The sequence below is a fragment of the Epinephelus fuscoguttatus genome, linkage group LG4 (genome assembly GCF_011397635.1).
Source record: "Epinephelus fuscoguttatus linkage group LG4, E.fuscoguttatus.final_Chr_v1".
NCBI classification, from domain to species: Eukaryota; Metazoa; Chordata; class Actinopteri; order Perciformes; family Serranidae; genus Epinephelus; species Epinephelus fuscoguttatus.
The window spans coordinates 41,554,665-41,576,519 of NC_064755.1; the positions used below are offsets into that span (position 1 = coordinate 41,554,665).

General features: G+C 41.8%; 1 protein-coding gene across 1 annotated transcript in view; it reads left to right on the forward strand.

Annotated features, from left to right (window-relative positions):
- lrriq1 (leucine-rich repeats and IQ motif containing 1) overlaps positions 1 to 21,855 on the forward strand; it is a 52,809-nt gene that overhangs the window by 26,276 nt on the left and 4,678 nt on the right. Inside the window, exons 17-25 of the mRNA XM_049575241.1 lie at positions 1,563 to 1,688; positions 2,099 to 2,188; positions 4,358 to 4,491; positions 6,115 to 6,186; positions 6,293 to 6,375; positions 8,556 to 8,657; positions 15,608 to 15,722; positions 18,389 to 18,449; positions 19,016 to 19,136. Coding sequence (XP_049431198.1) covers positions 1,563 to 1,688; positions 2,099 to 2,188; positions 4,358 to 4,491; positions 6,115 to 6,186; positions 6,293 to 6,375; positions 8,556 to 8,657; positions 15,608 to 15,722; positions 18,389 to 18,449; positions 19,016 to 19,136 — 904 coding nt within the window. The remainder of the gene's footprint in view (positions 1 to 1,562; positions 1,689 to 2,098; positions 2,189 to 4,357; positions 4,492 to 6,114; positions 6,187 to 6,292; positions 6,376 to 8,555; positions 8,658 to 15,607; positions 15,723 to 18,388; positions 18,450 to 19,015; positions 19,137 to 21,855) is intronic.

Here is a 21,855-nt window from a genome sequence, read left to right on the forward strand (position 1 = left end):
TTTTACATGCTTTAATATTAAAATACACACTTTTTCCTCCCTCATACTTTCTGTGTGGAGCACTTGTGTTCCATGTCTGTCTGAAACACTCTGTTTTAGCACCTTTTTAAGCCCCCCCTCCTAAATAAGCCCAGTCTGCTCTGCTCTTGGTGTTTCCGAGTCTTCCTAATCTGTTCTCTCTGCACCTCTGCACCATCATTGTAGCCACGTTTGACTTGTTCACTGATGCAGCAGGTTAGGATGTCTTCATCAGGAAACAGTGAAACAGTCTGATGTTCCATCGCATGGCAACCAGTTAGGAAAATGGGCTCAGTTACTCTTCAAGAAGGTGAAATCAGCGTATGTTAAATGTCTGAAATGATTTATCCATCCATCCATCCATTGTCACTTATCCGCGGCTGGGTCACAGGGGCAGCAGGCCAAGCAGAGCACCCCGGACATCCTTCTCCCCCAGCGATGCTTTCCAGCTCCTCCTAGCGGACCCCGAGGCGTTCCCATGCCAGATGAGATATGTAATCCCTCCAGTGCGTTCTGGGTCTGCCCCGGGGCCTCCTACCAGTGGGATGTGCCTGGAACACCTCTAAGGGAGGAAGGGAGGTAACACCCTGATCAGATACCCAAACCAACTCAAGTGACCCACTCTGACACGAAGGAGCAGCGGCTCTACTCTGAGCTCCCTCCGGATATCCAAGCTGCTCACCCTACTGTATCTCTGAGTCTGAGCCCAGACACCCTACAGAGGAAACCCATTTCAGCCACTTGTGTGATTAGTTGAAAAAAAAAACTTGTGTTGGCGATTCATTTTCTGTTAATCTCATCAATTGTTTTAGCACCAGTTTGCATAAAACCAGTCTGATCAGTGGGCCCGCTAGTTTCAAAAACTTATCCAACATAGACAAGAGACTTCCTGTTAACCTTTCGATGTGTAAATAAGGACCTTACTGCTGCAACTAGAGTTTTCAGGTATTGACTGAAGTCACTTTCACACAGTGAATATCTACAGATCTCCATTTTTAGCCCTGAACATCTATCTTCAGGCCTCGTACGTGCTGCTGCGGCTTATTGGGCTAATCCTCTGCATATAAGCTGCTGTTCTGAAAAACATGCTACTCAACACTTCTCCCAGATCCCTTCTCAACACAAAAAGTGTTTGATGAGTCCTTTAGGGCTCTCTGAGGGAGAAGGTGGGGGTGGTGCTGTAGTAGAATATGTGTGTGTGTGTGTGTGTGTGTGTGTGTGTGTGTGTGTTTGGGGGGGTACATGAGTGATTAATCAGATTCCAGAGAAGTGCGGTAGTAAGAGTTGTAGGATTCCTGCTCGGCTCAACTTGTAGTGAAGTGTGCCCCCCGCAGCCCGCTGGGAATTGGAGGATTTAGAGGCGCACTGGAGCTCCATTTGTCTCGGAGCAGCCTGGAGTCACGCAGAGTTCAGACAGCAGAACACTCAGCAATTAAAAGAGAGGTTAACATGTTTTATCTCTCTAATGGGATAACGCACAATATTTACGTTTGCCTCGTGATTCATGGAGGCTTTTCTACCGTTTCTTCTTTGGGTACCTCCAGGCGTTTTGGAGGGGCTTCACTCTGAGGAGGAGGCTCGCATCTGCTCTGGCTGCCGTCACATGCTCCGACTCCGGAGAGGACGACACCTTTGAGGAGGTGGATGTGGATGAATTTGTCTTTGATGAGGTATGCACACAAGTTCATGGGTTCCTCACGTTCATGGTTCAGTGATTTCTCTCCTCACCACGCCCAAACAGACACACAAAGCTGCAGAGAGGACGGAACAAAAATGCATAAATGCATACCCAGTGTTTACTCCATTCACACACATGCAAACCTGCAAAAACAGACACAGAAACATGCACACAAATTTAAAAATACACAAAAACAGAGGAACATACAAGGACACACAATGATACACAGGCATGTACACTCATACGCAAACACACACACACACACACACACACACACACTCTTAACTGTTCTATACTATATACATATGTGAATTTTTTTCTGAGGACACTTGTCTTTGTTGTCCTTCACCTGTTGCTTCCAAAAAATATTATATTTAAAGATGTAATTTTATTTTTAAAAAGGCAGCGCTGGAGAAACAGTGGATGCTGTTGCTTTCTGAGGACTCACCTCCCAGACGTTATCCTGTGTCTGAGCAGCAGCCATCTGTAAAGGTAAAGCAACTGTATTGGGACAAACTGTGAAAGTCTAAAAGTAGTGAATTACCTGCAGTAGATGTCAGTCTGTGTGCTCCCAGTGTAGAGAAGCAGGCAGGACTACTGACATAGGAGCTCAGCAATGTCCTGTTGTGGGTGGGGTCAGCAATAAAATGTATTTTAGCAGTGTCTCCCACAGAATTAGGGTGTATGTGTGATGGCAGCTGATAATGGGTCGGTGGGACGACAACTTTTAATGCCTGTGTGTTCCTTGGTATCTAACTGTGTCCCATCTCTAAATTTGGAGGTTTTTGTGAGCCCATGAACGCAGCACTGGTGGATAATTGATCAGTCGATCCAGTCAGAGCAGATCAGATCAGATCGATGGATGAGAGGAGCAGCTGCTGCGAGTGAATGCAAACTTTTAGACCGACCTAGAATCTATCACAACCGCTTTGCACTCTGCCCATAAATATAGTTCAAATAACTCATGGCATGTGGAGAAATATTTTGATCATATTTCTGCATTAAGAAATCTTTTTGAATCAAAATGTTTTGTGTGTTTATTTATTTTTTTTAAATTTGATGAAGAAACGTTCGATTCTTTGTACTTTTTTAAATTAATTACATCATTTCTGTACTTTTATCAAATATTTCAGTTTATTGACTAACATAGCCTTTTAGCTCAGGTTGTACAGATTTTAGGGATATGAAGCATACGAAGATAACTCCAAGAAATGACATCACAACAAACAAAATATATCAACATATGCACTTGCGGACCATTTCTGTGGCAGTGTTCAAAGGGTTAAAATTTTGGATTGACCACAGTCACACAATAACACAAACTAACTAACCTCTGAAGGCAGCAGTATATGATCAGCTCCTGTGTTCAGCGAGCCAAAATTACTGATTTTCTCAATGGAGTCTGGTGGCGAGCATAGATGTGGAACTGACGCCGTTAACAACTTCCCCGTAAGATCAGGCGGTCTGATGGAAAGATAAAACTGTGAAAATACTCTCAATGCAGCATACACTTAAACTGATAATGATTGTTTTTAAGGTGGGCCTTTTTATAGATGGCTAAAATACATTTTGCTGCCGACTCTGATCCATAGCAGAACATTGTTGAGCTTCTATTTGAGGACTCCTGCCCTTTCTTTAAACTGGGGGCACACTAACGTATATTTACTGTAGGTAGTACTCTGACTAAGGATAAATAGCTCGTACGACCCCACTTTAAAAAATCTGAACTATTCCTTTAAAACCTGGTGGGCTGGTATTAACGTGAAAGCAGTCAGTGAATTTCGGGAATTACCAGGCGCTGTGTGATGTCAACATAAGAGTTATTTTCTTGCCTCGTCCTCTTCTCATCTTGGTCACCACCCCCTCCAGGATTTGTCTCACCCTCCCTGATTGATCTTTAAATTTACTCTCTTGAAAAACAAGATTATTTCCTGGAGGGCTGAGGGTTGCTCCGCACAAGCAGATGTCATTTTTCACGCTGGTGGACTGTCGTCCTGTTTTTTTCCCCTTCATTTACCTCTCGTTGGATCTTTTCTTTGGAGCGTGCTCAGCGTTGTACATCATGGTGGCCGGTTGAGGCCAGCTGATGCGGTGCAGCTGCTGTCGTGGCCGGGCCTCGATGTGTTGACACTGAGGTACACATCAAAGGCGGAGATGAACAATTTAGCGCTTCCACAAAGAGAAAATGGGATCTGGAGAGTAATTAAGCTGTTAGTTTGACTTACATATGAGCATTCCTCCAGTGTTCAAACTGTGTCAGCCAAATAGCCTCAAAAGAAAACACCCACTTGAGTTTAATGTTAGTGGACATTCTTGTATACATTATCATTCATATTGTCATATATTTAACATAAACTGAGTACTGTATGGTGTCTAGACAGAGTTTAAACTCTTTTTTCCATCTAGAGATTCAGCATCTCAAGCTTCTGAACACACATCAAATAATGTTTTGACTTTGGCAAAAGATTTTTCTAAAATAAATAAAGAATCTGAATGTAAAGAAACACTCCAGTAAATTAAGAACTTTGTGAATTTCATGTTAGAATCTCATATATTTTGGCTGCCATGCACACGTTTGTCTAAAAAGCAATTAAAACGTACTCAAATATAGTGAGAAGAGAAATAAGTGATCGCTAACACTGATTCATGTATGTGTTTCAGCCTCCTGTGCACTTTTCTGAATCCTTCCAGTACATCCTCCCCCCGCCGGCCGTACAGAGGCCAAAACAGGCCTGGGTGTCTGGAGAACAGGTGGACTCTGCAGGGCGGAGAGTTTCTCCAGAGAGCTCCAACAGGTAGAACGAAACAGCATCATGACTGGCTGTCTGAGTCTACACACAGTGGAAACACAGAGTCACAACAAGCTGGTGAATAGACACATTTTTTCTCTTACCTGTAGTGCTGTTTATCAGTCTAGCTAGTTTTTATGCGAGTTTCTGAGTGTTGGAGATATCAGCCGTTAAGATGTCTGTCTTCTCTCCAATATAATGGAACTAGAAAACACTCAAAGTGCTCAAAGTGCCAAAAAAAATACATTTCCAGAAATCATGACCTGGTTACTCAAGATAATGCACAGATTATGGTGTGGTGTGAGCAGTTTCATGTAGGAACTATTTTCTTTTCTACCGAACTACACCCACCAACCTTATCACCTCGCAGAAGGAAGCGTGCATCTACTCATGGAGGAGAGGCTTGTGACAGTGTGAGATGTAAACGTTAATGGCGTCCTCCTCTGCTGAGCTGTAAAGTTAGGTAGTTCAGTGGTGCTAGGAGAGTTAGCAGTAGATGCACACTTCTTTGTGATACGGTTGGAGAGTGTAGTTCAGTAGAAAGAAAATAGTTCCTACATGAAACTGCTCACTATCTTGAGTAACTGGGTCACGATTTCTGGAGAGTGTTAAGTTTTTTAAAAATATTTTTTCGGTGTCATCTAGTGCCGTTATTTTAGAGAGAAGGCAGACATCTTTGTGACCAATATCGCCAACCCTTGGCATCTCACACTAAAACTACCTAGACTGATAAATAGCACTACAGGGAAAAGGAAAAATAGGTGTTTTTGGTTTTGAGGTGAACTGTCCCTTTAACATAAGCATCCATCCATTGCCTTCACCTGTTTATCTCTAACACACATTGCCAGACAAACATTCACACTCATAGTACCATGTGTGGTCAGTCTCCAGTTAACCTCACCTGCATACTTTTAGACTTTTAGGGAGGAAACTGTTGCACCTGGAGGAAAACTGACCCTTTACCTGAACCCCTTATATTCTCACTTCTGATATACTGTCCCTGGATTACTCTGACATTCTTGTGACACTGATACTACTAAATGACTACTAAAATGACTAAGAGTGACATTAGAGTCAAGATTATTGTTGTTTTCTCAGTATACATGTGCAGAGGACATGAAATAGTATTTGTTCCAGGACAACAACATGTGACCAAACAGTCTGTATTAAAGTGCAGTATCAAAAACACAAGATTAAACACTTAATAATAAACAAGCAAAACTCACAAACAGGGGAAGTAAAAATAAGAAATAAAAAATAAAATATGTTTCTCTTCCTGAATGAAGGTACCTCATGTTAATTCCAGATACAGTGTAGAGCCAAACAGGATACCTCATGTCCAAATGATGTTCTTATTAACATATTTGTGTCATGGTTGGATTAATATCATCCAGATTTCAAACTTCATGTCGTCTTTAAGCAAAACACTCAAACCTCACTGAACCAGACTGGACGTCAGCAACAGAAACTTTCTGTGCTGATCTCTTTTGATCACAAGTAGTTCTGCTTTTTTCCATTGGTGCTATATGAATTCTATCTGATTTGAAAATAAGTGTGGTCACATTATATAATTTTGAATTTGTAAATTTCTGTGTGTCTTTTTAAGGAGAATAATCTCTGTGATTTCAGAAGCAAATCTCCTGCTTCAGTGTCGGTGCTCAGCGGTCTCTCTGAGAGATCAGAAAAGATTCTGGAAGAATGGTAAATCATCATCTCATCACACATTATGTCTTTTGATATTGTGTGTGTGTTATTTCCTTGAATGTTATTTTGTGTGTGACTAGGCTTCTGTCCTCCTTGTCTGCAGGGGTTTCACTGACAGTAACACGGCTCTTCTGATGCTCAAGAGGGCTCAGAAGATGAAGCCCACGAAGCAGAAGAGACGCAGCGGTGAGCGTGTGTGTGACAGAAGAGTTATACATACACAGAGTTTATATGTCACAGGTGTGACTTTAAAGAAAAATCCAGTCACTTCCACCGAGAAGCTGTGCTGACCTGAAACAGCATGCAGACAGACAGGGGTGTGTCAGGGTTGTGTCATATCATCTCACTCACGATAATACTGATGTCATTTTTTACATGACATGAAAAATCCTTATTCCGTACTTCGACTTGCTGATATACTGACGTCATACTGTTACCTATGTGAAAGTGAAATGATGATGGACTGTGCGGTGGTTCCAAAAAGAGGAGGAGCTTCAGTAGCGTGTAATAAAGTGTGGCGTCCGCTCAGAGGGAACTCATTCAGCGGCTCCTCTGGCAGCAGCAAAGTGATTCTGTCTCCAAACAGCCTGTCACAGGTTACAGCCTGATGATCAGAGATGATTTATATATAGAGATCCCAGGGGACATTTGTTTAAATGTGTAATTAGTTGAACTATTTATATTGTAACAGAATCTGAATCTGAGTCTGAGTTACTGTTAAAGAAATGACATCATCATTTTTATTTAGTTTTTACTCAAGATTTGAAGCAAACTGTAAAACCAGATCACTGATTTTGTTGCAATTCTATCTTCTTAAATTAATGATATAACATTTTTTATCTTATTTGTCATATTGTCAAGGATATTGTGATATTATTTTGGGGCCATATTGCCTATGCCTACATACAAGTCTCCCAGGAGAATCAAAACATTCCTAGAGGAGATAAAATGTCTTTGTTAAAAGAGTCCAGTGTGTAAACCAGCTCTGAACAGTCCTGCTTTGACTGCAGCCCGTGGCAAAAGCAAATCAACAGGCGTATCTGTCTCAGTCTACTTCATAAAATGCATCTTTTCTGCAATAAATCCTACCTCCATGAAGGTTGCAATCGGTTCCCAATGGCCCTTGAAATCCTATAAAGTTTTTGAATTTGAAGAAAAAACCATAAAAGATTTTTAAAATAGACATACTGTAAATACACATTGGTCATTGAATGTGCTTGGATTTATACATTCTGTGTCAGAACAGAACACACTCAAGCCTCTTTGTCTTTTTTAATTCTTCTGCTTTTCTAAACAAGAATTGACAGCAGAGGATAAACCCCGCAGACCAACTGGGCTAGGAGCCACAAAAAGGTCCACAGGCTGAGATCAGTGCAAAAAAATTCTGTTTATTCAGTCTTTGCTAACAGTGTTTTAAAGAAGTGTTGATATGACTGTCACTTTGGAGGCTGCAGTTTATTTGTGTTGTACTGACATGTTTCTGTCATTTTGTCCACTGTCATTTATATCATTTAGGGTCTTAGGGCTAAATAACACAGTCACCTATTTGCATTTATTTCTGGTGTGCATGTGTAATATTTCAGAAACATGTTTGTATATTTTTAACATAATGCTGTATGGAGAAATACGAAGATTATGAGAGCAGATCAGAAATTCTGTGGTTTTCTTCTTAAATCACAAAGCTTCCTTTGTTCAGTATCCCCTCTACACCTGAACTAATGTGTCTTCCTGTCTCCTCACTCCTCTGTTAACACCAAATATCCCCCTTTATGGACGGAGCTGCTGTTCAGACATAAATCCATTTTCTAAAAGGGAAAAAAATCCACACTCATTTTTGCCTCTTTTCATTCTCGTCTTTGTTCCCTCAGCCGTGCTTCAGCGGCGAACCTTTCCACCCCGTGTACGCTAACGAGCCATAACAGACAGCAGAGGCCAGGACCTGTCGCCTCTGATTGGGCCTTATTTGAGAGCCTGCAACGGAAACGACTGCCAAGAAAGCTCTCGACAAGTCGTCCCGCGATGACTTTCATTCCGATTCATTGTAGTGGTTGAGTGCAACTGTGGTGAAAGGTGACCTCACCTCCGCTCTGCACCAAGAAACAGTAGTTCTGCCACGATTATCATGCCACGGTCGTGTTAGAGGGAGGCTGCTCTTTGATCACAATTGCGAGTGCATGATTCCAATAGCAGGGCTCTTGTCATCTTTCTCCACCGACACACAGGTCAATGTCTGCTCTAACTCCTAATGGCATCTGCCTCAGTGAAACCAGAGCGCTGCTCTAAAATTTTCCGAAGGTTAGGTCCTGGTTTCTGCTTCTGGTTTTGGGCCCGCCTTGTCCTTCTTTGACCCCATCTCCCTCTCATAGATCCCTCCGTCCGTCTTGCCATGTTCAGAAACTGCAGTTACCAGCTGGGTCCAGTGGAGGCTCGAAACAGGCCTGCACAACACAACAGGAATGATATAAAAGGTAGGAACTGAGACCTGCTGCACATTCTGTAACCATGTAGTAACACCTGTAAATCATTTCTCAGTCTGACATGATGATCTACAGACCAGAGGTCTTGTTACAGGAAAATGTCCTGACTGTTTTCAAGTTTTAAATATTAAAAAAAAATCCAATTTTCCTATTACAGAAACTATTCCTAAAATCATAGCTGTGTCCTGTCTCAGACCTCCTGTTTTATCTTGACTTCAGAGGTCATGACTAAAACTGTAAATTTAATTCTTCAAATGGGACTTGTCCTGTCATGCCTGTGTCTGTGTTGACAGCGCACACAAACTGCCTGAATCATTGATTTGAAAGTACCTGTAGGCCACTTCAGATGGACACGGCTCTCAGTTGTCACTGGACAGTGAACTTGCTCAAACAAACCCCTCCTGAGCATTAAAATTTAGCTACAAGAACTCTGAGGTACTAATCTTATCGGTGAGAGGAAACCTAATTTTCTCCTCAATTATTCTATTAATTTTTAATTAAATCTATAAATAGATAAGTAGATGTATTTATGTATGTATTTGAATTATTTCTTGAAATTTAAAGTGTCATTATGCAGTTAGAGTAAAATGCTGCTGCCATTTTGGGCAGTTATTTTGAATTTAGGACGGTCTATGCCATCCTAACGTAGGATTCTTAAGAGGAGAACTTCTTAAGTTATGTATTTCTGTAACAGCTATATTCCTACTCTGTTATCTGTTTAGTGTGTGAATGTGATTGACACAACGGGAGGTCATATTTATTTTCAAAGGTGTGACAGTTTTGGACGAAAAATATGTATTTGGTGTGTGAAGGTCTTAAATTGTTGACAGATCACTGATGGGCTTTGAGACTGGCGACACAGTGACATCACTACAACCAAGGCTGAAAGTATGAAATATTTCTGAATGACAAACATTAGCAGTAATTATACTTTTCTTTATGCCTCTGCGTTGGTGACAGCTGTGGCTGGAGGCATCATGTTTTTGGGTCGTCCGTACATTCGTCCCATTCTTGTGAATGCGGTATCGACAATGACTTGAAGGAATTTGTTCAAATTTGGCACAAACGTTCACTTGGACGCAACGATGATCTGATTAGATGTTGGTGGTCAAAGGTAAAGATCACTGTGACCTCACATCATATGTGATATAAATGCGATATCTTAGAAACACCTAGAGACAATTTCTTTTCATTTGACCCAAACGTCCACTTGGACTTAATGATGAACTGATTAGACGTTGGTGGTGCTCTCATCAACATTTCATCCGTCTCATTCTCATAAACGCAGTGTCTCAGGAAGGCCTTTAGGTAGTTTCCTCAAATTTGGCACAGAAGTCAACTTGGACACAAGAATGAACTGATTAGGCTTTAGTGGTCAAAGGTCAAGGTCATTGTGACCTCAGGTCCATCCCATTCTGGTCACTGTAATATCTCTGAAATGCCGTAAGGTAATTCTTTATATTTGACACAGACGTCCAGTTGGAGATGAACTGATTAGTGGTCAAAGGTCAAAGGCCACTGTGGGCTCATAAAACATATACTTGGCCATAACTCAAGAATTCATGAACTAATTATGACAACCTTGCATACATATGGATAACAGGATAAAATGATGAAGTGATGACATTTTTTATCCTAAAGGTCAAAGGTCAACTTAACTGTGACATCATCATGTTCTGCACGAAGGCGTACATTTCTAGTTTTTTGTTTTGTTTCGTTTTTTTTTAATCATCAAGAGAAATTATTGCCAAAATGGCACAAATCTAAAAATGAGCCTCAAGTTTGTGAATCCTGAATTTCTTTTTAAATGTTCCACCCACAGACAAGAATGACTTCACTGGCCGTGTACTTGTATGCTTCTGAAGTTGTCTGTGATGTTTCACATCACTGAGCTGGTTTTTACTCATGAGAGAAGACATTCTTTCTTCCTCAAGACTTAATTCTCACTGCTGTGGATAATAAAACAGTCTCCACAGGTTGACTGTGGTGTGACGTAGTTTGATAGTCCTGGAAGAAGCAAACTTCTCTCTCCATCTTTCGTGCTGTGGCCTCGTGCCCTGAGGTGGAGAGATGATTTGGCATCGTGACGGCCACAGCCAGACTTAAAAGGGAGGGAAGAGCTGGAGGGAGGGCAGGAGGGAGGACACGGGGGGAAGTGGACTTTTATCATGTCTGTCTCCATCTTTCCTCTGAACCCCAACCCCACCCACTGGGGTCAAGGCCTCACATCCAGAGAGCACGACGCTCGCGGTCATCCAGCAGTCAGAGGAGACACGACAGCAGTAGCGTTTGCCAACAGGCAGTGAAGTGACTCTGGTCCATGTCCAACGCTGCCATAAGCATGAAATAGCCCTTAATTAGCTGTGGAGAAATACGCCATGTTTGCCTGTCATTTCATGTTACAGTCAAAAAAAAAGGGAACAAATCATACCTTCAACTTTGGGATGTTTTTAGTTCCTCTTTATCTCTTCTGGGTGGATCTCTTTAGTAATTTGTTTGTTGAATAATTGTGAAGGAGTCGCCTTGTTTTCCTTCAAACTGATTCAGTGCTGAGCAGCCAAAGATCCAGCAACAACTTATTTCGATGTTTTCAAAGATTCTTAAGAATTTTGCCGCTAGTTGTCAGCAGTGAGTAGATTGCCAAACTTACAAGATACTTTCATCAAACAATGGTGGACAAACTTAACTTTAGTATTTGGCGATGACGGCAGTTAATTTTCTTTCCCACTAATAACTTTTTGTCCGGTAATTAATTTGTAAGATGAAAAAGTGAGTGTGTGTATGACAGCATCATTATGTTATCACGTGTTGATTCTGAGCTGCAGGTGTATTATGTCAACTATCCAACACTGTGATTACTGACACTGAAATCGTGTGTGAGCACAGTAAAGCTGTGGATAAGCTCTCAGCCAACTGGCAGTAGAGGACCGCTTCCATCCAAATGACCTATTACATTACAACAATATTTCCAGTTCTGTTTCTTTCCAGTGTCCTTATCTCTCCTCTCCACCCTTGTCTTGATAATTCATCCAACAGTACTGGTGTTTTCGAGCAATGAAGTGAAGCAGCTACATCAGCTGATAAAGTAACACGGGTCACCAGTTAGAACATCATCCTCCCATCTCTGCGTAACGTCCCGTGTCCTCAGTTGATTCTCTGATTCGACTGAGAGTGTTCCTGTAAAATGTGTAACTCTAACCAGCTCAGTTTTGGAGGAGACAGCTCTTGTTGCCTTTTTATAGGCCGACCGTGAGGCTGTGGTGGCGGCGGCAGCAGAGGTGGTGTGTTGCGGGTCTCTGTAAACGGGCCCAAGCCAGCCTCTCCTGTTGCTCCCCTGGTCCTGACCTGTGGGAGGCACCCCTCTTCCGGATCCATCCCCAGTGCCCGGGGACTAGCCAGCCCAGCCCGGCCCAGCCAGCGCTCCCCGACAGGGGCTAACGTTTCAGGCTTTGAGTCAAGCCCCTTCTGGAGGTGATTAGCCCCAAACCCATGACAGATTCTTTCCAAGATATCCGACGCGGCGTGTTTATTTTATCCGGGCTCTTTGTGTGGATGTGCTGGACATGAGTAACCCACTTGAAATGGGTATCAGCTTACATACCCAGAGAGGGAGATAGAGAGGGAGAGAATGGAGCAGAGCCACAAGACATTTTCTTTTAAAGGCAAAAAATACAGAAATACGCTTCCCCTCTTTTTTTTAGATGCTTTGTATCATCAAGTGCTGCAGATGTTGAAGATGTTGTTTGCCTCCAAGCGTTTCTCCTTCTTTCTCCTCTTACTTTCCACCAACGCCTTCCACTCAACCCCCCCAGGCACACACACCCGTCCAACCTCCGTCTTCCATCCAAACTGCGATCCAACCCCACCAAACATCCGTCCTCATGTCAGAGGGACACGAGGGTATATATTTTTATTTCAGCCTGGAACCCCTACCTCCTGAGCACTTAACTCAATTTCACACTTCAAGTCATCTACAAAGTTTGACTGAAACACAATCATCCAGTTTATCATCCATCATCCAAAATAGCTTCATGTCAGAATATTTACCAGCATTCATATGCCTTTAATTTCACCTCAGCTCTTCTATTTATCTCAGGCAGTGCAGCTCTCTCCTCATAGTATATATGTTTGAGATGCAGGGGCACATGTGAGGAAGAAACGTGCAGATCTTATGTAGAGTTGGGCAGCTGCGTCTGCGTCGCTCACAGAGACAAACACACAACTAAAACAGTCAGAATCCTCAAATTTCAGACATGCTCTGATTCTTCTTCCACTCTGTGAGTGCCAGGAAAACAGGCTCTCAAAACGACTTTCATGATTCAATAAATTTAGATTAAGATTTTCATTTTTAACTTTTAGCGTAGCAGTTTTTAATCTTATGGGGCAAGTTTCAAGCCTGTCAGAGTCTAAAGTCAAGTTTCACGCTCTTTAGGGTAGGTTTCGTACAAGACCTGATGTAGCAGGCCAAGACACAAGTCTTTCAAGTCTGTAAATGCTGACCATTAACATGAGACAGCATTTGAACACTTTCTTTTCTAAGTAACGTATCCTCAGAACAGTTTGTATGATATACTACGAATTAGCACCCCACAAATGATGTTAAGACCTTAACATACAGTTATGTATTTAACGTAAAGTTACTGTGGTTAGGTTTAGGAAAAGAAACACGCGACTCCAGGGGAAAGTCCATCTTTCTTTTTTTTTGCAACCCATTCTCACTCTGAAGTCGTTGAAAACCGGTGCTTGTTCAGTGACTTCCAGCATCAGACACCCACGAAAAAAGCCATCCTTTCATGTCAGCATGATGCTTGGCTGATTGCCTTTATTGTGTAAGTCTGTCATCGATTTATTCAGCCAGCTTTAATTTAGCTATGGCACTAATTAGTACAAAATAAAAGATTGCGAACAAAACCAAACTTTTCATTCCAGTCTCTTCAAGGGCCCCCCTCCTGCTGGTGCCCTGAGTAATCAGTCCCACTCCCCCTGCCTGTGGAGTCTGGTGGCATTTTAGTAAAATGATTTATGCACTTGAACGCTCCCATTCACGTGATGGGTATCATACTGTAGGTTTTTAAACAGCCCTGCTTACGATATTACACTTTCCATAATCTAGAAAAATATCTAGTCTCACATCAGGATATTGATCTAATATTAGTATATCGCCCAGTCGTAATGTCACACTGGTTTGTCTCAAACATACTGAGACTTTAAAACCTGTGAGCATCTCTTACAAACTGACTCTGTGGTTCACCGTACCTGCTGTAACTGTTAATTATGACCAACATTACAGTTACTCATTCTCTGCTTTACTTACAGTCTGATTGCCTCACTGCTTGTTTCTTGCCCCCTCCTGTTTCCGTATCTCAGCAGTTACTTTGCCTACAACTGTTCAGGATGCTTCCTCACAACAACAACGCAGGGTCATCAACTCATTCATGGCACAGTTTCATTTCTCATTAGGCTCTGCTCTGGCCCAGATCTGCTGCCTGACCCTGTGTTGTTTGTTTCTGCGGTGGCGTTCGAGGGGAGGAAGCTCCAAGTTTTCAGCATTGTGTCTCTCCTTCAGCTCTGGTTGCTGCAGGCCAAAGCCTCCACCCTCCTCCTCCTCCTCCTCCTCCTCCTCCTCCTCCTCCCCATCTCACTGATACTAAGTCCGAGCTCTCCCCTCCTCAGTAGAGACGAGATGGCTTAATGTGCTTAAGAGCCCCTCTTAACAGGCGTGACTCCTCCAGGCCCCCTCCTGATGTCCTGGAGGACTCCTGGAGGGGGATTCAGGAGGTTGGACGGGGTCAGGAGGGGGCTTTGGTGGAGGGTTCAGAGGGGAAAAGGGAGAGGAGAGTCTCTCCGTGCTACTGCAGTGAAACAGAAATGTGAACTTTTTTCTGGTGCTTGTCTTGTATCACATTCGTTCATTCATTCATCTCTCAGGAGTGCAAATTCATTGCCAGTATTCCCTTACAACTTTTGATGTGTCCATATAAGATCCTGTCATGATGTATGACGAATGAAGGCAGAATGCCTGCTAGTGCAGTACATGAGCATGTTGCAGTTTAGAAAACATATTCCTCTGAGTGTTTTTCAGGACAGCCTGTGCCCTGTTTCTCTCTGTCTCTCTGTATTTTCAGCTCTGGGACGTGTGAGTAGCCATTTCCTGGCCTTTGCTGCCCCGGGGGGAAGCATCTATCACTTGACATTTTTAGTGGGGCTCCTCAATTAACCCATGAAAACTGTAAAGCTTTTCTCTCCCCTTTTACAGCCCAGCAAAAGCAAGTAAATGGCTTAAATAAATGCATCATTAGTTCCAGCATTGGGCTGTCAAAATTCATTATCAGTTTACACCCATCTACGGCAGCATTACTGTCAGCGCAACATAAATGTTTACTTTGAATTACGACCTTATTATGGGATTTCAGCAGAACTCGTAAATCAGCAGCTTTTCAGATTTCTTTAACAAACTGCTTGGATTAAATTTACAAAAAACCACAAGCCCCAACAATTGGAGAAAAGCAGATCTCCTCCCACTGCATCTTTCAGCAACTGAAACTGTATTACAGTAATGCCCCAGAGTCCTGCAAACAAATACACCACCTTAAGCCCAAACATAAATGCTGGGAGCCTTGACCGCTGATCTCCCCCGGCGCTGGGAACCCTGGCTGCCTGTAATTACAGTGAAACATGTCAGATGTTGCTACACATCAGGCCCACCAGCTGTTTATTTGTTAAGCTTGTACTTTGGTGAGCATCTGTTAACACAACTCCTTCGCTGCAGTATTGATTACACCTCCTGTCATTTAGAAACACGCCACCTTCACCGCAGTGTTCGCTGATTAGGCTGCGCGCTCATTCTCAGCCACCATCGTCATCAAGAATGTAACTGACAAGAGAAGTAGGAGAAAAAATATCTGCTGTGACGTTTATTTGATGTTTTCTGTCGAGTGCAGTTGGCGAGGCTGAGCCGGGCCTTCAGCAGGCGGAGAAGGTGGAGCGAGTGAAGCAGGAACGAGCTCAGCAGTGGCTGCAAACCCAGGCTGCTCACTCTGACAGGGACTCAGAGAGGTGAGGCACTGAGCAGTGGTCATAAGGTGTGGGCGGTGTGATGTGTAGCTACAATTATATTTTAAAGGTTCGCTTCACCAAAAAAAAAACAAACGTATTTTCTAGTTTACCCTGGTGATAACCAGACAAACAGAGTTTTTGCTTGTATCTGTTCAGGTTTTTAAATATCTGTCTCTGTAATTTCACAGACAGATATATAGGTTTTTGTAATTTCTGAAAATGTATCCTTTAATTAATTAATTAATTCATTCATTATTAGCATAATTTTGAAGACTTCTTTTAGATATGTTTCATAATTATGTAATAATTTGTCCAACAGGTTTTTGTTTGTTTGTTTGTTTGTTTGTTTGTTTTTTACAAAAAATCAATTGCCTCATGATATAATGCAAAATCTATGAATATACAAATATTTATCATTTCAAAAGTTTAACTGCGAGACAGTACTTTTTGGTGAAGTATGAGAACTCATTTGAGAAGTCCATTCTTAGTGTGTGTGTTTATGGAGATGGCATCAACACATTTTAGAGTCAAAAGAGACTGTCAGTTGTGTCTCTACTTAAAGGGTCACTTTGATACTTTTCATCCTGGATCATATTTTGTCATGTTTTTGTGTCTAAGTGACTCATGGTAACAATATATTTTTTAAAATGATCCAGTATTTAGTGGGAGGGCTGCAGCTGCCATTGCGAAACAGGCTGTAATGTAACCACTCTGGGCAATATGCACGCTCCATGTATACATCAACTAAAAGTGTCTGTTTTGCCACTCAGCATGTTTCCAGTCACAGTGAAGTGCAGCTACAGTTCCAGCTGGACAAGGACATTTACCGTAAAACTTGGTGTATAAGTCGCACTTTTTTCCCCTTTTTTTTCATCTAAAAAGTTGGGTGCGGGTAAGAGACCGGTGCGACCTATAGACCAAGATAAATACCGACATAGGTAATTTGACCCACACAAAAGAAGTTTAACGTTAATTTAAACTCATTTTTATGGCTCAGATGTTGTTATACCGTAATTTTATTTCCTGAGGAGGTTGTTTGGAAAATTGCAATCTGAAAAGTAACCAAAGCTGCTTAAGAGGTTATTGTGTTTTGAATGTGTTTCAAATTAAAAATAAAGGGAAACAGTGTAGGAATAACTTGTGTAACATTTTTATTAACAAATAGTAATATAAAACCTTGTTTTACCTGTTTGAGACCTTAAAAAATAGACTGCGAGTTATATGCCAATGCGACTTATATGCGAGTTTTACGGTAACTGGACTACTGTCCTTGTCCCAGTATACAAGCACGGGATGGGAATCCATGTATTGACCCAAGTATGTGCGACTCCTCTACAATAGGTGGAGATATGCCCCCTTTCAGCTTGTTAGTATTGGACCTTTTTCCTGTTGACCTATTACGTCACAGACCAAACAATGGACAAACAAGTTAGCTACGGTTAGCTAGCTGCTAACTGGTACCATGGTGGACAACTTTACAGCTCTGTACATTTGGTCCGTCCAAAAAGTCACAGCTCTGGATGTAGATTTCTCCATGTTGTTTCCGGCTTCTTCTTCTCTTACACATTTAATGCTACTGGACTTCTGGGTCAAAGCCCGGGGCGGAAACTGTGGAGCATGCTCAGAGCGCCTCGGCCAGTTTGGGTCTGATTGACTGTATACATGCAGGAGGAATTCGACTCCCAGTCACATTATCTGTGCGAGAAATTCACTTTAGTATGATTTCAGTCGGACTAACATGTTTACATGGGTTTTAATAGCCTGGTTTTAGTCGGACTGACACAATAAATCCATTTTCTTTGATGTCACGTGAACAGACTGACTGACAGGCTCAGACTATTATTCTAAGTGTCTGACATCATTATGGAAAGGATCCTACAGAGACAGACCTTTGTGTTAAAAATAAGATCCTTTTTTTTTTTATCCAGGTAAAGCTCCGAAATCATGATCGCTTTCACCCACCAGGCTCCATTTAAATAAATGACAATTTTAGCATGTATAGAGGCAGCATGTGTTCACATCTGACTGGGTAAATTTAGAGTTTATTTCAACAAAACTAGAGTTGGTGATTGTTGGAACAGCTGAAAGATGAACAAAGATGGTTTTTGTGAGTTTTATTTTGTTTTTGTCGACTTTGAATGAAGCGTGTTTTAATGCTGACTAAATGACTTTCATAATGCTGTCAGACTCTTAAAACAATGATCTGAGCCTGTCAGTGACAAAACAAACACTGTTAGTGGACGTAAAGTGACGGTGCACAAATGCCCTGAGTGGTTACATTGCAGTATCGTGTCTGCCGGCTTCAGTGCTCTCTAGTTAATCCCATCAGTCACTTAGACACAGAAAGATGGGAAAACAGGGTTAAAAAAAGTTCTGATTTGTTTTAATGCCAAGGGGCAACTTATCTTAAAACAATTGACACTTCACTTCACTGTATATGAAACATATACCAACAGAGTGTGTGTAACAGAGGCAGAGAGCATTCAGGCCTGTGCTTCCCCCCACCTAACAAATAGACATTAAGATTATCATACTTTGCATCTGTGTTTATTTTATGATATGTTGAAGATAATTGTAAAGAACTGAAGAGGGGAAACTGCTGTATTGATTTCAAATATGCAGAGAGCTTACAGCCCAGATGGGTTTTTTTTCTTTGTTATCCTCAGTGTGCATTTCTTACCGGAGATCAGCTCAGACATTCTGAACGGAGGCAGAGTGCAGCTCGTGGTGAGTACACTCCCCCCCGCAGCTCACTCACTTCACAGAATAACAGTGGATCTTGATTTAAATCTTTTCTGAGAAAGGGGGCAGCTGCATGTATGTGAAGCAGTATTTACATTCAGCAGTCAGAGTCATGTCCCACGCTGTAGGTTCCCTCTCCTGGAGCCTGTCTCATCAGCTTCCATTTAAAGGAGGCAGGGGGGGAGGCTGGTCTGAGGCTCAGCTCCACAGTGACACTTTCAATTGGATCAACTGGCTGCAATTTCTTCATTGTACTCGCAGAAATCCCAGTGTCACTTTGGAGCAGTTTGCCTGGACTCATGAACGATACTGATGCTGGTGAGGTCTTTGAAGTCAGAAACTGCAGGTCTCCCTGTGCCATTATAGAGCAGTTTGAGTTACGATCACTGGCGAGAGGAGCCGCCCCCTTCCTCCTGTTTCTTAGATACGTTCAGACTGCAGAGCCGCTGCTTGTTGAATGTTTTCAAAATGCTGGACTGCTTGCGTGAGACGTGTCATGTTGGGCCTCATTTATGTGTGTGTTTGTGTGTTTCTGTGTGTGGTGCGTGCAGGCCGACCAAGGATACACAGAACGCCGACATCACGCCAGAGGATTGTGGGCCAACAACAGTTTAGCTGCTCAGCTTCGCAGAGAGAATAGTTATCCTCGCAGAAACTCTGTGGGTTGTGCAAGTGAGTCCTGTGAACTTCACAGACATTTTTCTCACAAAATCATCCTGTTACTGCAGATTTTTACCACACTGAACTCTGAACAGAATGTGAAAAAACATTCATAAAATCAAATTCAGTGACACTCTTAAACTCTTTCTGTCACTGACTGTTTAAAGTACCTTTCACAATAACTGCTGTCCAGATAAATGATAACAGAGGCATTTATTGCTTTACTAATCTGTCATTTCTGATCAGTGTCCACTCAGAACACTGAAAATTAAGTATATATTTTTTTTACATACAAACATACATCTAGGGCTGCAACAATTATTTTCACTGTCGATTAATGTGTCGATGGTTTTCTCGATTAATTAAGCAGTTGTTTGGTTGATTAAATGTCAGAAAATAATGAGGAATGTTGATAAGTGTTTCCCAAAGTCTGAGAAGACGTCCTCAAAGGTCTTTGTTACGAAGATATTCACTACACTGTCATAGAGAAGTAAAGCAACCAAAAATATTCACATTTAGAAGCTGTAAACAAAAAAATTGACTTTTTCTCCTTAAATGACTAAAAAATGACTCAAACCAATTAATTGATTATTGAATTAGTTGGCAGTTCATTCAGTTAGTTGATAGTTGATAACATCAGTCAATCGATTACCCCCTCCTGTGGACGGCTGCAGGAGGTCATTGTTTGCATGATCCTGTTTAAATTGATCTAAAATAAATACCATAATAATGAGAGCATCCATTCTTGTTGTAGCAGAAAGCTAAGACCTCCATCTTCCCCTTCATCACATCATGACCTTACCTCACCTTATATGCTGTGCAAACGTGGTATTTTGCCTTAATTACGCCAGTATTTTCCCACAATGGCCACAGGGGATCGGTGTTTGCTTAATTCTATGTACATCTCAATCTAAAATAAAAAACATAATAGCTAGAATATTTATTCTTTTTGCAGCAGAAAGCTGAGACTTCTGTCTTTTGTGTCATCACGTTGTGTGTTCCTGATGATGTCATCACACTGCCCTATATGTGGCACAACACCATGCAAAAATGCACGGTGGCACAGAGGAACGAATGATGAATATGTCACAACACCTTTCACTCCACTCATAAAATTGAGCATATCTTGAAAATTAAATACTGTACATAGTTCAAACAACTTATGGAGTGTTAAAAAAATATTTTGATCATGTTTCTACATTTAGAAATCTTTTGGATCAAAATGTTTTGTGTTTATAATTTGTGAAATCAGATGACAAAACATGTCAAATTTGTATTTATTTATTTGTTTAAATAACACTATTCCAATACTTTAATCAATTATTATGATTTGTTGACTTCCATAACCTTTTAGCTCAGGTTGTGCAGATTTTAGGGATATGAAGCATGTGAAGATACTCCAGGAAATGACAATAAGCAAAAATACCGGTGTAGATACTGTTGGACCATTTCTATTGCGGATTTCAAAGGGTTAATGGTTGCAGCTCTACATGCATCCACACACACACACACAGACACACACACACACACACACACACACACACACACACACACTGTATGTATGATTTGAAGTATAGACAGCTGAACACATGTACTGGATATATGACAGTGTTGTTATATGTTAATGTATATTTATGGCGCTGAGCAGAGATTTGGGCCAAAGTCAAACTTTAACCTGAGGAATCATAGATTGTGATTTTATGTATTTGTGTGCACACATGTGTGTGTGTGTATACCTGTACTTTAAGCACATGTATGTACAGATGTTTCCATGTTTGCACACTTGCACCCACGAGTCTCAGGTCACACAGACCTGAGCGCCGAGCCAGGGATAAAGGCTGCTGCTTATTCAGCCCAGACTGAGTCCACCGGCCGGGAGGGGAGGGAGGGGAGCCGTAAGGTCGGGCCGGGGACAGAGTGCCGTGAATTTCTCCTCTGACAGGAAACGGGCAGCAAAAGGAAAAAAAAAAAAAAAAAAAGTCCTTTCAGTGAAGAATGACTGGCCCTTCTGTCAGGAGACGTGGGGCTCAGGAGTCTGAGTGACAAAGATGCTACTGACAGGCTGACGGCAGATGACCACATTAAACAAGCCCAGGAATCCGAGTGAAGGAGATCCCTGTCCCCGTTAACGAAGCCAAATTGGATTCCGGTGATGTTTTCAAAATGATGTCCACGAGGTGCAGCAGCAGGAGCGAGTGTCGTCTGGCTCGGCAGGCAGACTGTTGTTCTCAGTTGGGAGAAAGAAAGCCTCTTTGTCTGCTCTGATGAAAACACCACTTATCCAAAATTGTTTGGGGCAAATTGAAATATGAATGTGTGTGTAAGGCAGGAGCATTTCTTAAAAAGCCAATTAGATATTTCATAAACTTGGAAAGGGCGTCTAATGGTCTCTGTGCTTTATCATCAACAAACCATCATATCAGAGGAAATAAGTTACTCAGGTGAAATCAGGAAAACAGGGACGCAGCTTCTGTGACAAATCTTCTCATCGTCTGCCCTCCTGAGTCAGTAACTCTGAAAACAAAACTTTATTTCTCAGAATGCTGTCTGTCCTTTGCTGCTGAAGTGGCACACACACATCAAAGTGAAGGTTTAAAGTGAAAAGGTTCACTTAGTTTGCCATCGCAGTAAAGACTACATAAATACTCTGTAACCTATTGCAACGCGATACTCACCACTCGCTGGGACGGCGCCATAAAATGCGTTTCCAGGCCCACAAAATATTTTGCAG